The 12005-nt window shown below is 45.9% G+C and overlaps 1 protein-coding gene across 1 annotated transcript in view; it reads right to left on the reverse strand.

The window, feature by feature from the left end:
• TMEM135 (transmembrane protein 135) overlaps positions 1-11388 on the reverse strand; it is a 180085-nt gene extending 168697 nt beyond the window's left edge. The window contains exons 1-3 of the mRNA XM_083499784.1: positions 11012-11388; positions 4077-4204; positions 872-964 (exon numbers count right to left, since the gene is read on the reverse strand). Coding sequence (XP_083355910.1) covers positions 872-964; positions 4077-4204; positions 11012-11152 — 362 coding nt within the window. The 5' untranslated portion in view covers positions 11153-11388. The remainder of the gene's footprint in view (positions 1-871; positions 965-4076; positions 4205-11011) is intronic.
• Positions 11389-12005: the final 617 nt, after the last annotated feature.

Raw genomic sequence — 12005 nt, forward strand, 5'->3', positions numbered from 1 at the left:
CCTCAAACGCTCGCTCCGCCTCCGCCGTCCATACAAACTTCTTTTTACTGCTGAGACAGTCAGTGATGGGCGCCGTCAGATGGGCGAAGTTGCGGATGAACTTACGATAAAAGTTTCCAAACCCTAGGAACCTCTGCACATCCTTCTTGGTTTTGGGTGTTTTCCATTCCAGCACTGCCTGTACCTTGCCGGGATCCATGGCCAATCCCTTGTCTGACAGGCGGTACCCCAGGAATTCCACCTCCTTGGTATGGAACCGACACTTCTCCAGTTTGACCCACAGACTGTCGGACTGCTGTGAGGGTTTGATTAGCTGCTTGTGCGTGAAAACGTGCTCCCTCAGAGTTTGTGCGACCCCACAAACCTCCGTGTGTGACGGAGCTCCTCAGACATGTCTGCTCTAGTCACTAGTAGAGTCCGACAGTGGCTGTCTGCGGAAGCGTTTCCAGCAAAGAAGTTCCTTAACGGAAACGCGTCTCCTGGACTCACGGCGTGACAGTTTCCTGCGAGGTGTGGGTCTCCCTATGGGAGACTCCGATACCTCCCCACTGTTCTCGCTGGAAGCCTCCCTGAGCCCTCCCTCCTGCTCGCATTCCCTCAGAGACCCACTCCTCCCCCTGCTGGTCCCTGCTTCAGCAGTTGAGTCTCTTTCATCCTGCCTGAGTCCCTCCACCACCTGATGCTCTGATGGCAGTTCCCTGACAAGTACCTACCCACACCGCAAACTCTCAATAATATTAATTTTATTATTTGCACCCTGCCCATCTGACAGCTGCATACGACACAATATATTCTCAACTTGGCTCCATGCAATTGGCTCCCACCTTCTGTTAAAAGTGTGGAAGCAAGTAAAGGATATATGAATACATACCTGCTCTTCCTTTCAATAAGAATAGCCACATAAGAAGCTGGTAAAGCAGCGCCAAAACCAGGAGTCCAAAAATAAAATTTTCCAAGTATCCTCCTGAGGAAATAAAATGTGCAATATTTGTTATTCTGCATGCTAAAGCATAAAGAAATATTCTTGGGTTAATACACAGCATCTAGTAAGAGAGTGCATCTGTTCATATACAGTGGCTTAGATCCAGAGTAATTCCATTCATAGGAAACCCCCACAGGGGGAGGTAATTTTCACCAATTCCTCTTCCTTCAGCCCTCTGTACCTCCCAGAAGTGTGCTCCACAGTGTTGGGGTACTCTCCGGGAGAGTGTGGAAGGGGGCACAGGGGATTTAATGGAGAACCAGCAAAAATTGCTTCTTCCTTCCTTCTTACAGCAGGAGCTGTTTGCAAAGCAAAAACTCTGGATCCAGCCCAGTATGACAGACACAAAGGCTGCATCAGGCAAAAAGCAGCCCATTGCCATCTCATGTTTCTTCTTAACAAGAACATCAAAGAACCTCATAAAATTTCATTCTTGTAACACCCAAGGAAGAACATCAATTTTACATCCACTATATTTCAAAGGATTACTTTGTTACAAGGCACTACATCTATTTTCCCAGTGACAAAATATATTTGTTATCACAGGACAAGCTGTTGGCTGGCCAGCCTATGCCGAAAATGTTTACTAGTGCCCAATAAAAAGGACATACTTAAAAGATGCTTGTTTAAACATTAAAAGACTGAAATGCCTAGAGTCCTGTATTTCTTTGAAACTCCTTCCTTGTAATTTCCCAGAAGCATCAATACTACCTTCTGGGTATTCTGTGTAAACAGCAGGGAACCACAGCACAAAAAGAGGCACTTTAGCTGACTTCCCTATACCTAGGTCTTCCCCCTCCTCTAGAGTGCAAAGCATGTCAATTTGGTCAGGCTTCTGGTGACAAGGGTTAAGATTTTAACATATGTTTTGTGTGGTCTGCTTTCTATTTAGGTATTTTGTTTGTGCACATTTTATACTGCAACTGCTTAGGGTCCTTGGAATAGAGTTGGTTTCAAGTTCAAATCAATAGGTAAATTACATTTCCAATGCACTCATGGAATTTTATACCACTGACTTGGCATGCACTTATTTTAATTTTTTAGAGTGGGAGTGACTGCCTGGGACAAGAAAGAGTTAGAATCATAGAATTGTAGAGTTGTGGAAGGAACCCAGAGAGTTATGTAGTCTAACCCCTCCAATACAGGAACGTCAACTAAATCATATACAGTGGTACCTCAGGTTGCATATGCTTCAGGTTACAGACTCCGCTAAGCCAGAAATAGTGCTTCAGGTTAAGAACTTTGCTTCAGGATGAGAACAGAAATTGTGCTCCAGCGGTGCGGCAGCAGCAGGAGGCCCCATTAGCTAAAGTGGTGCTTCAGGTTAAGAACAGTTTCAGGTTAAGTACGGACCTCCAGAATGAATTAAGTACTTAACCAGAGGTACCACTGTATGGCAGAAGGCCATCCAACATCTGCTTAAAAACCTCCAAGGAAGGAATGTCAACCAGACAACCAACCAAGCTGTGAAACTTCACAAAAGTTGTTTTCCCCCACCTTTAGATCATAAATGACAAACGTAGGCACATGCAAGCAAGAAACCTAATAAAAACATTTGTGGGCTGGGGAATTATTCTGAACTTCTTAACAAAGTTTCTCTGGGCAATGCAACTATCGTGATGTTCTTAGGAAGAACCCAAAGATGAGTTTCTACTATGTTGTCCAGTTTCACACCTTGAACTATAGAAGTGGCAGCTGTCACTCCAAGAAACAAAGATAAATTTGCACGGCTTGGGAAACACAACTGCGAATATCAGAGGAAAACCTTTTCCCTGTCTAACTCTCTAAAACTAACCCTTTCCCGGTTGATGTGTAAGGACTGGCAGCCCATTCTCCATCTTTCACGTGGAACTGCCCCCCTGAATGGAAAGAGGCAAATCTAGAACAGTGACTCACGCCAAGATGGAGCAGGCAGCCTTCTCTGGAGGCATGCTGTTCTCATCCATGTTTGCACTGTGGTCAATTAAGTGGCCCAAATGCAACCAAGACAGATACACATCAGAATTACCAACCTATGGTCCACCACTATGGTTGGAATGAAAGTTCTTTGGGCTTACATTTCTTTATTTTATTCTTACAGCACATTAGCAGCTCTCTCACAACATATTAAAGAATCTGGGGTGTCTTTGTTGTTGGCAGTTAGATGATGTCAGAAAGAGGAAAGAAGCATGATTGCTGTACCTTGCACCGATTATTGTCCTTTCCTCCTTTCCTCAAATGACCACACTTTGTTCCAAAATGTTAACAGTTGAAGTGGCAAATATGTTTGCGTGGAAAGGAAGAAATAACACAACAAAAAACTTCTCAAGCTCACTATGCCCTAGAGAACAAAACAAGACTGTGTACTTGGTAAATATTTCATTGTAAGCTGCTGATCTGTGCAAATGAAAGAGTTAAGAGACATTTCCTGAACAGAAAAACGGGCTTGTTTTCATAATCCCACAGGATGACCCCTGATGGCAAGTAAGCACTTTTTAGCTAGCAAAAAGGAAACAGCACTTGTCTGCCATCTCCAGAATACCGAAAATATGTGAATGTAAGCTCAGCAAATAAGCCCTAGGGATGGGGTGGGATAGCAATCTAAACATAATAATAAATAATGATGGGAGGGTTACATTTTAGCAGATACATTAATCTTGTTCCCAAAATAGCTGTAGTCTCTTTAAAAAAAAAAACATAGAGAATTAGGACAGAACATGTCAGCCAGGGGTCTAAAGACCACTGGGATGCTGCACCTAAAGGGGTGACCAATCTAGTCCTATCCATCAGCCACAGAAGGAGCAGTTTGCAAGGATTTTGCTTCCTTTTTAGAGAAAACACAAGAATTTTCTAACCGCTATCAGCATGCTCTTTTCCTCCTTCCTCCTAATCACTTTTTCTTTTGTGTTATGTGCATTAGATTATAAGCCTAAAGGCAGGGACAGTCTTATTATTGGCATGTGTATGCCAATCTGCGAATCTTTTTTGCAGTTGAAGAATAAGGTAAGAATTTTTCAAATAAATAAATTTATTCCACAAGTCAACATTAATTACAGAAAATGCTATTTTACCATCCGCAAAGTTTGGCAAAGATGTAAAATGAAGTTAAACCAACCTTAAAATGCAGAAAAATGCAATATACAAACTTCCATTTGCTGTCAGAAAGGATGTTGATTGTAGGATCTCAGGGAGCAGTTTGTGCAAATAATAATCTAGTTTTCGTTTCCGGAGAATTGCAGCAATCTGAAAGAGATAAGCCAATTCAAGTTTATTTATGTATTACACTTTTTATTTCACTGTTCTGCCAACGAGCTCACATTGGCATACATGGAAATCATACTCTAAGAATGAGATTTGAATTAAACCCCTAACCAATTCATGAACTTTGGCTAACAAAATGAGTATTTTTGTAGAACTTCTTGCAGCTGTTAAACTACTTCTTCCAGACCAGAATGTATCAGGCATTCCAAAACTGTGATCATACGGGGAACATTTTAGCCAGACACAAGTTTAAAAGTTTAGCTACTGCATTGTTGTTGTTTAGTCATTTAGTTGTGTCCGACTCTTCATGACCCCATGGACCAGAGCACACCAGGCACTCCTGTCTCCCACTGCCTCCTGCAGTTTGGTCAAACTCATGTTGATAGCTTCGAGAACACTGTCCAACCATCTCACCCTCTGTCATCCCCTTCTCCTTGTGCCCTCAATCTTTCCCAACATCAGGGTCCTTTCCAGGAGTCTTCTCTTCTCATTAGGTGGCCAAAGTATTGGAGCCTCAGCTTCAGGATCTGTCCTTCCAGTGAGCACTGAAGGCTGATTTCCTACAGAATGGATAGGTTTGATCTTTTTGCAGTCCCTGGGATTCTCAAGAGTCTCCTCCAGCACCATAATTCAAAGGCATCAATTCTTAGAACTTGGGATTCATCCAGTCCAGCCTTTCACGTGATGAATTCTGCATTTAAGTTAAATAAGCAGGAGACAATATATAGCCTTGTCGTACTCCTTTCCCAATGTCAAACCAATCAGTTATTCCATATCCAGTTCTGACTGTTGCTTCTTGTCCCACATAGAGATTTCTCAGGAGACAGATGAGGTGATCAGGCACTCCCATTTCCTTAAGAAATCGCCATAGTTAGTTGTGGTCAACACAGTCAAATGCTTCTGCATAGTCAATGAAGCAGAAGTAGATGTTTTTCTGGAACTCTCTAGCTTTCTCCATAATTCAGCGCATGTTTGCAATTTGGTCTCTAGTTCCTCTGGCCCTTCAAAATCCAGTTTGCAGCTACTGCATAGAACATACTAATTAATTACTGGACAAAGTACTTTGTGCTCCAGTTTGAAGAATCATCTTTAAATTCCCACAGGCAAGTTTATACTAGTTTCAACTGCCTTTGCAAGGCACTTACAATATAATGGGTTAGAGTCCTAGAATCATAGAATTATAGAGTTGAATTAAAGGGAACAAACTTTTCAGTCTTTCGATATTGTAATCCTATGCACACTTACTTGGAAGCAATCCTTAACTATGTCAATAGGACTTACTTCTGAGAAAGCAAGCGTGGGTATTTACTTTGAAAGTACTTTCACTAGTGGGATAAAGGAGGTATCTATCCACTATAATAATTAATAATAATAATTTATTATTTGTACCCCGCCCATCTGGCTGGGTTTCCCCAGCCACTCTGGGCAGCTTCCATAGAAACCAAAAAAACACTAAAATATCATACATTAAAAACTTCCCTGAACAGGGCTGCCTTAAGATGTCTTCTGAATGTCAGGTAGTTGTTTATCGTTTTGACATCTGATGGGAGGGCGTTCCACAGGGCGGGCGCCACTACCAAAAAGGCCCTCTGCCTGGTTCCCTGTAGCTTTGCTTCTCGCAGTGAGGGAACCGCCAGAAGGCCCTCGGCGCTTGACCTCAGCGTCCGGGCAGAACGATGGGGGTGGAGACGCTCCTTCAGGTATACTGGGCCGAGGCCGTTTAGGGCTTTAAAGGTAAACACCAGCACTTTGAATTGTGCTCAGAAACGTACTGGGAGCCAATGTAGGTCTTTCAAGACCAGTGTTATGTGGTCTCGGCGGCTGCCCCCAGTCACTAGTCTAGCTGCCGCATTCTGGATTAGCTGTAGTTTCCGAGTCACCTTCAAAGGTAGCCCCACGTAGAGCGCATTGCAGTAGTCCAAGCGGGAGATAACTAGAGCATGCACCACTCTGGCGAGACAGTCCACGGGCAGGTAGGGTCTCAGCCTGCGTACCAGGTGGAGTTGGTAGACAGCTGCCCTGGACAGCTGTGAGTCCAAAATGACTCCCAGGCTACGCACCTGGTCCTTCAGGGGCACAGTTACCCCATTCAGGACCAGGGAGTCCTCCACACCAGCCCGCCCCCTGTCCCCCAAGAACAGTACTTCTGTCTTGTCAGGATTCAACTTCAATCCATTAGACGCCATCCATCCTCCAACCGCCTCCAGGCACTCACACAGGACCTTCACCGCCTTCACTGGTTCTGATTTGAAAGAGAGGTAGAGCTGGGTATCATCTGCATATTGATGGACACCCAGTCCAAACCCCCTGATGATCTCTCCCAGCGGCTTCATATAGATGTTAAAAAGCATGGGGGAGAGGACGGAACCCTGAGGCACCCCACAAGTGAGGGCCCAAGGGTCTGAACACTCATCCCCCACCACCACTTTCTGAACACGGCCCAGGAGGAAGGAGCGAAACCACTGTATAACAGTGCCCCCAGCTCCCAACCCCTCTAGACAGTCCAGAAGGATGTTATGGTCGATTGTATCAAAGGCCGCTGAGAGATCCAGCAGAACTAGGAAACAACTCTCACCTTTGTCCCTAGCTCGCCGGAGATCATCAACCAGTGCGACCAAGGCAGTTTCAGTCCCATGATGAGGCCTGAACCCCGATTGGAAGGGATCCAAATGGTCCACATCCTCCAGGCGTGCCTGGAGTTGTTCAGCAACCACACGCTCAATCACCTTGCCCAAGAATGGAAGATTTGAGACTGGGCGATAGTTGGCCATACTGGCCGGGTCTAAAGATGGTTTTTTAAGACCATCTAATGGGTCTTAATCCCTCCCTCCAGTTTTTAATGACTATCCCAGTCCTGCTGGCCCCTTCCCAGTTTTCATCCGCAGCCAAGCCACTAGTAGACAGATATCAAGGAGGTGAGACTTCAACAAAAAGCCAGCAATTCAGAGCCCGCCAGAAGCACACATACATAACTCAAAAAAGGTCCCAAACGAGCTTAGATTCAACAGTGCAGCGAGTATACTTCTCATGAGTATACATATGAAAGTATAACACTGGCAAGCAGGGGGAGTTCTGGATGCCTCATTCACTCTATCCCAGAAAGAATGCACTTTCACCCAAATTATCTTTGACATTCAGCCACTAATGGGATGTACCTTAGCTTAGTTCCTATAGAGCAGGAATATACTGTCAGCGATGAAATCTAAGAGAGGCGAGCATTTGCTGGAATGCTCTCCTACTGAAGGTCGCCTCTACAGAAGCAAATAATCCCAGTTTGTAACGTCTAGTGAAAGGAGACAGACTTCCATGTAGATGCCCTTCAGATCTCAGCAGGTGGGGAGTTAATGGAGAATGCTGCACACACAACTGAAGATCTAATGGGGTATGCTGTGATGTGGGGAGGCTTAGAGAGATAGTGTGTGTTATAGGCTTGATGGATGCATAGTCTGAGTCAGAAAGCGGTGGTGCAAAAGGACTTTGTAACCTAGAGATCTAGGGTGAAAGAACACAGAGAGGAAACATGTCTGACAGAGCTCTTACAGCACAGTCTCCACACACTGAGTCTGGGCGTTCTTGAAAGAATGGGAAGGCTGGGGGTGAAAGGAAGTAGAATCAGCTTCTGTGATCCATGGAAGATGGAGACCACCTTCAATCTGAATGTCATGTCAAGACGCAGGATAACTCTCTCCATATAATGATATCCATTTTTAGCATGCACACACACAAATCTCTCTTTAAAAACTATTGTTACAAACAAACAAAAAATCTCCATCTTCTCACCCATGTATTCTTCAGTAATATCTGAAATTACCATATGTTTATCAAATGATGGGAGGAAACAGCAGCACTTGGGAAGAAACCCCAGTTTTATCAAAGAAACCTAGCTTCAACCTATTAATATACAATATTAATTCTTCTTAATGCATCTTGCTTTCAAGAAAACATCTTGGTTCTTTCATGAAAGAAGCCACCTACATGCATAGCCACAGAAGAGACACTCCTTTGTGGTGTGATCCTAAATAGTGTACAGCACTTCCTTAACAGTGAAGCAATACAGTACTTGTAAGTCTCTTTCACCCAACTGGCATTTTCCCTCCTGCCTAAGAGCTGAGAGAGACTCACAAGCAATCTCACCCCACATTGCTCTGTCTTTCTCCTTCTCCCATGACAAACCTCTTCTATTTGATCCTCCTTCTGCTACCCTAACCACAGGTCCCTATTTCTATTTACTATTTCTCAATTAATTCTTTTTCTCTAAATCCCATACATTTTCTCTCTCTCCACCCCCATCTCCACTACTCAACCTCTCTTTTCACACCCACAGATCTCTCCACTCCATGCTACCCCTTCTCCCCACCCCTGCCCTGCCCCAGTAATTCACAGAGTGAAAAAGTGTCAGAGGCACAGTGAGATTCCCAATGTAGCTGGATTCAGCAGAAAGACCATGTGCCTCCAACTCTAGGGAGATAAGGGATAATACTCCCATTCTCACTCCCATACCTGTCAGGCTTCAAAGTTCCCACAAAAAGTAGAAAAGGAACAGAAACAATAGGTATTGTGAACTCCTCCAGAAGAAGTCAGGCAAAGGAATCAGTTTGTGGGCCCGGTGTTGAATTGGCTTGCTCTAGCTCATACTGTAATAGTCTTTAAAAAACACACAACTAAGAACACTTTTGAGACATGCTGCTTTTCTTCAGATTACACATCACAATCCAACAGTTAAATGTGTTTATGGACACAATTCAATGCATGTTTACTCAGAAGTAAATCCCACTAAGTTCAAAGGGATTAACTGCTAACTGCACCAAACTCTTCGCTATTTCATAACAAACAGCCTTTCGCAAACTAATTAAATGTTTGCAAGACACCAAAAGCGATAGCAAATCCAGATTGTAGATACAGAAATCTAAACATGGACTAATTACAACAGCCAAATACATTCGGAAATGAATTAACTATTATCCTTCAAAAGCAAAAACAACACAATCTAATCTAATGGCCAATTTCATCTAGTACTGACCAGCAGTGGCTCAATCCTCAACAGAAGTCTTTCCCAGCCCTGACACCTTACATCCTTTTACCCAAAGATGTCAAGGACTGAACTTTAGATCCTCTGTCTGCAAAGCCAGGTCCTTTCCCCCTTCATCTTTCAACCTTCATGTATGCCTACCACTATCTGACCTGCCGAAAAATTTGTTAGAACCAAACTCTGCTTGTATGAGCAAATGCATGGGGGCCACAGCTCAGTGGTAGAGCATATGATGTTTTGCATGAAAAATATTCAAGATGCAGTCCCTTGCACCTTCAGTTAAAAAGATTAGGTAGCAGGTTGGGGAAGAACTCTGCCTGAGATCTTGGAGAACCACTTGGACTAAATATTGGGCTGGGCTGATAAGTTTGATCTGAAAGCATCCTTCTGCATTCCCCAACTTCCTAAACTCAAAATCTTAACCAGGATCACACATCAACTCTAGCAGTAATGACAAGCTCCCCCCATCTGAACCCCTGGCCAGCAGCAGCCAGTCAGCATGGACAATACTAAACTAGATGGACCAATGGTCTGACTTGATGTGGGTCAGCTTCCAACACATTTGTGCCACAGCTCAGTAGCCAAACAACTGTACTGTATGCAGAAGATCCCAGGTTCAATCCCCAGCATTTCCATGTAGACCTGGGAAGGTCCCTCCACCAGAACTGTAGAGTTAGAAAGAATCTTGAGCGTTCTAGCCCAACAACCTGCAATGTAGGAATCTCAACTAAAGCATCCATGACAGGTGGCCATCCAACCTCTGCTTAGAAACCTCCAAAAAAGGAGCATCCACCACCTGTGGTCCATCCCACTGTCAAACAGCTCTTACAGTCAGAAAGCTGGATGGAGTGGTCTGATTAATCAAATGTTTGACTCCCAGTGGTATCCTTTTTCCCTCCCCCTTTGCCCCTTTCCGGCCTTCAAATGACACCCTACCCAGCAATTGCCACACATCCCTCTTCAATAAACCATTTTTATACCTTCCCACTCCAAATGCCACTTACCTATCCTTCTTCCTTCTTCTCTCCCCCCCAATCGCCACCAGTATGGCAAGGGACAATTTTAATACCCTCATTATAGGTAAAGGTAAAGGGTTAGGTCCAATCGTGGACAACTTTGGGGTTGTGGCGCTCATCTCGCTTTATTGGCTGAGGGAGCCGGCGTACAGCTTCCGAGTCATGTGGCCAGCATGACTAAGCCACTTCCGGCGAACCAGAGCAGCGCACGGAAACACCGTTTACCTTCCTGCCGGAGCGGTACCTGTTTATCTACTTGCACTTCATGCTTTCGAACTACTAGGTTGGCAGTTCTATACATACCTACAAATCCTTCCTGCTTCTTCTTCCCCCTTCCCACCATTGCCTCCTACCTGTCCTCCATCCCCATTCCTCTCCTCCCCATTCCTCCATCCCCATTCCTCTCCTCCCTTCACCACCCCACCACCATTGCCACCAGCCTGCCATACCCCACTCCTCTTCAGGAACCCACTCTAATGCCTCCCACACCCCAAAGGGCACCATCCCACCTCCATACCATACCAGGGGTGCCAAATTGAATACAATATTTGGGGGGGGGGAAAGAGGAACAAGCAAGCCCTGCCCCACATAATCGATGCCAAGGCGTGGGGGGCAGACACATACACCATTCGAATGGCAATGCCCATCCACTTGGGGGGAGCCTCAAATATTTTATTTGGCTCCCTTCATTTCCCCACCCCGGGGGGGGGTGGCAGGAGAAGAGGGGGGTGGGCCCTTCCTCACCAGGTAGAGGGTCCCGTAGATGCGGAGGGATTCGAGCAGCGCCCCCTGGGTGATGTCCGCGAAGGCCCGTCCGCAGCGGGGGTGCCAGGTGTGCCCGATCTCGTAGCAGCTGTGAGGGATGGACTTGCTCAGCGCCGCCATCTTGGCCCGCAGCCGCTCTCGCTCTCTCTGGCGGAGGGGGGCTCGGGGGGAGGGGGAGGCCCCGAGCGCGTCACGGCCAATGCAGGAGAAAGGTCGCGCGGGGCGGCCCAAACCGCCGAGGTTACTCGCGGTCAACCGCCTCTCGCGCGCTCTGTGTATACGGCCGGGCCGAGGGGCGGTTTGCCGGCTCGGCTCGCGTGAGCCGCGGCAGCCAATCCGGAGGCGGCTTCTCGCCGCCGGGGCTGCGGATTGGGCGGAGTTGGCGCGAGCTGGAGAGGCACGAGCTCCTTCTCGCTCTCGCTCTTTTTTTTTTGTTTGTTTGTTACCCCCCCCTCCCCTCTCAGCTTCTCTCTCTAGTCATTTGGGCCACGCGGGCTGTCACTCAAGGGCTGCGATGGTGCACGATGGTGTTTTTGCAAAGGGGAGCAGCCGAGGAAGGAGCAAAGGTGGTCTGTGTGTCTTTAAATGCAGGCTCAGGGAAATGATTAAAAAACAAGGAGCATGTGGGTATTTAATGCAAACCCGTGCATAAAATAAAGAAATATATGTCGCCTTGGACTGGACTTAACCGTCCAGGGGCCCTTTAGTTTACCTTTACCTTGCAGTACAGTGGTACCTCGGGTTACAGACGCTTCAGGTTGCAGACTCCGCTAACCCAAAAATAGTACCTCTGGTTAAGAACTTTGCTTCAGGATAAGAACAGAAATCAGGATGAGAACAGAAATTCAGGATAAGAACAGAAATCGTGCTTCGGCGGTGCGGCGGCAGCGGGAGGCCTCATTAGCTAAAGTGGTGCTTCAGGTTAAGAACAGTTTCAGGTTAAGAACGGACCTCCAGAACGAATTAAGTTCTT

This window comes from Podarcis liolepis, assembly GCF_965112155.1.
Source record: "Podarcis liolepis genome assembly, chromosome: 4".
NCBI lineage: Eukaryota > Metazoa > Chordata > Lepidosauria > Squamata > Lacertidae > Podarcis > Podarcis liolepis.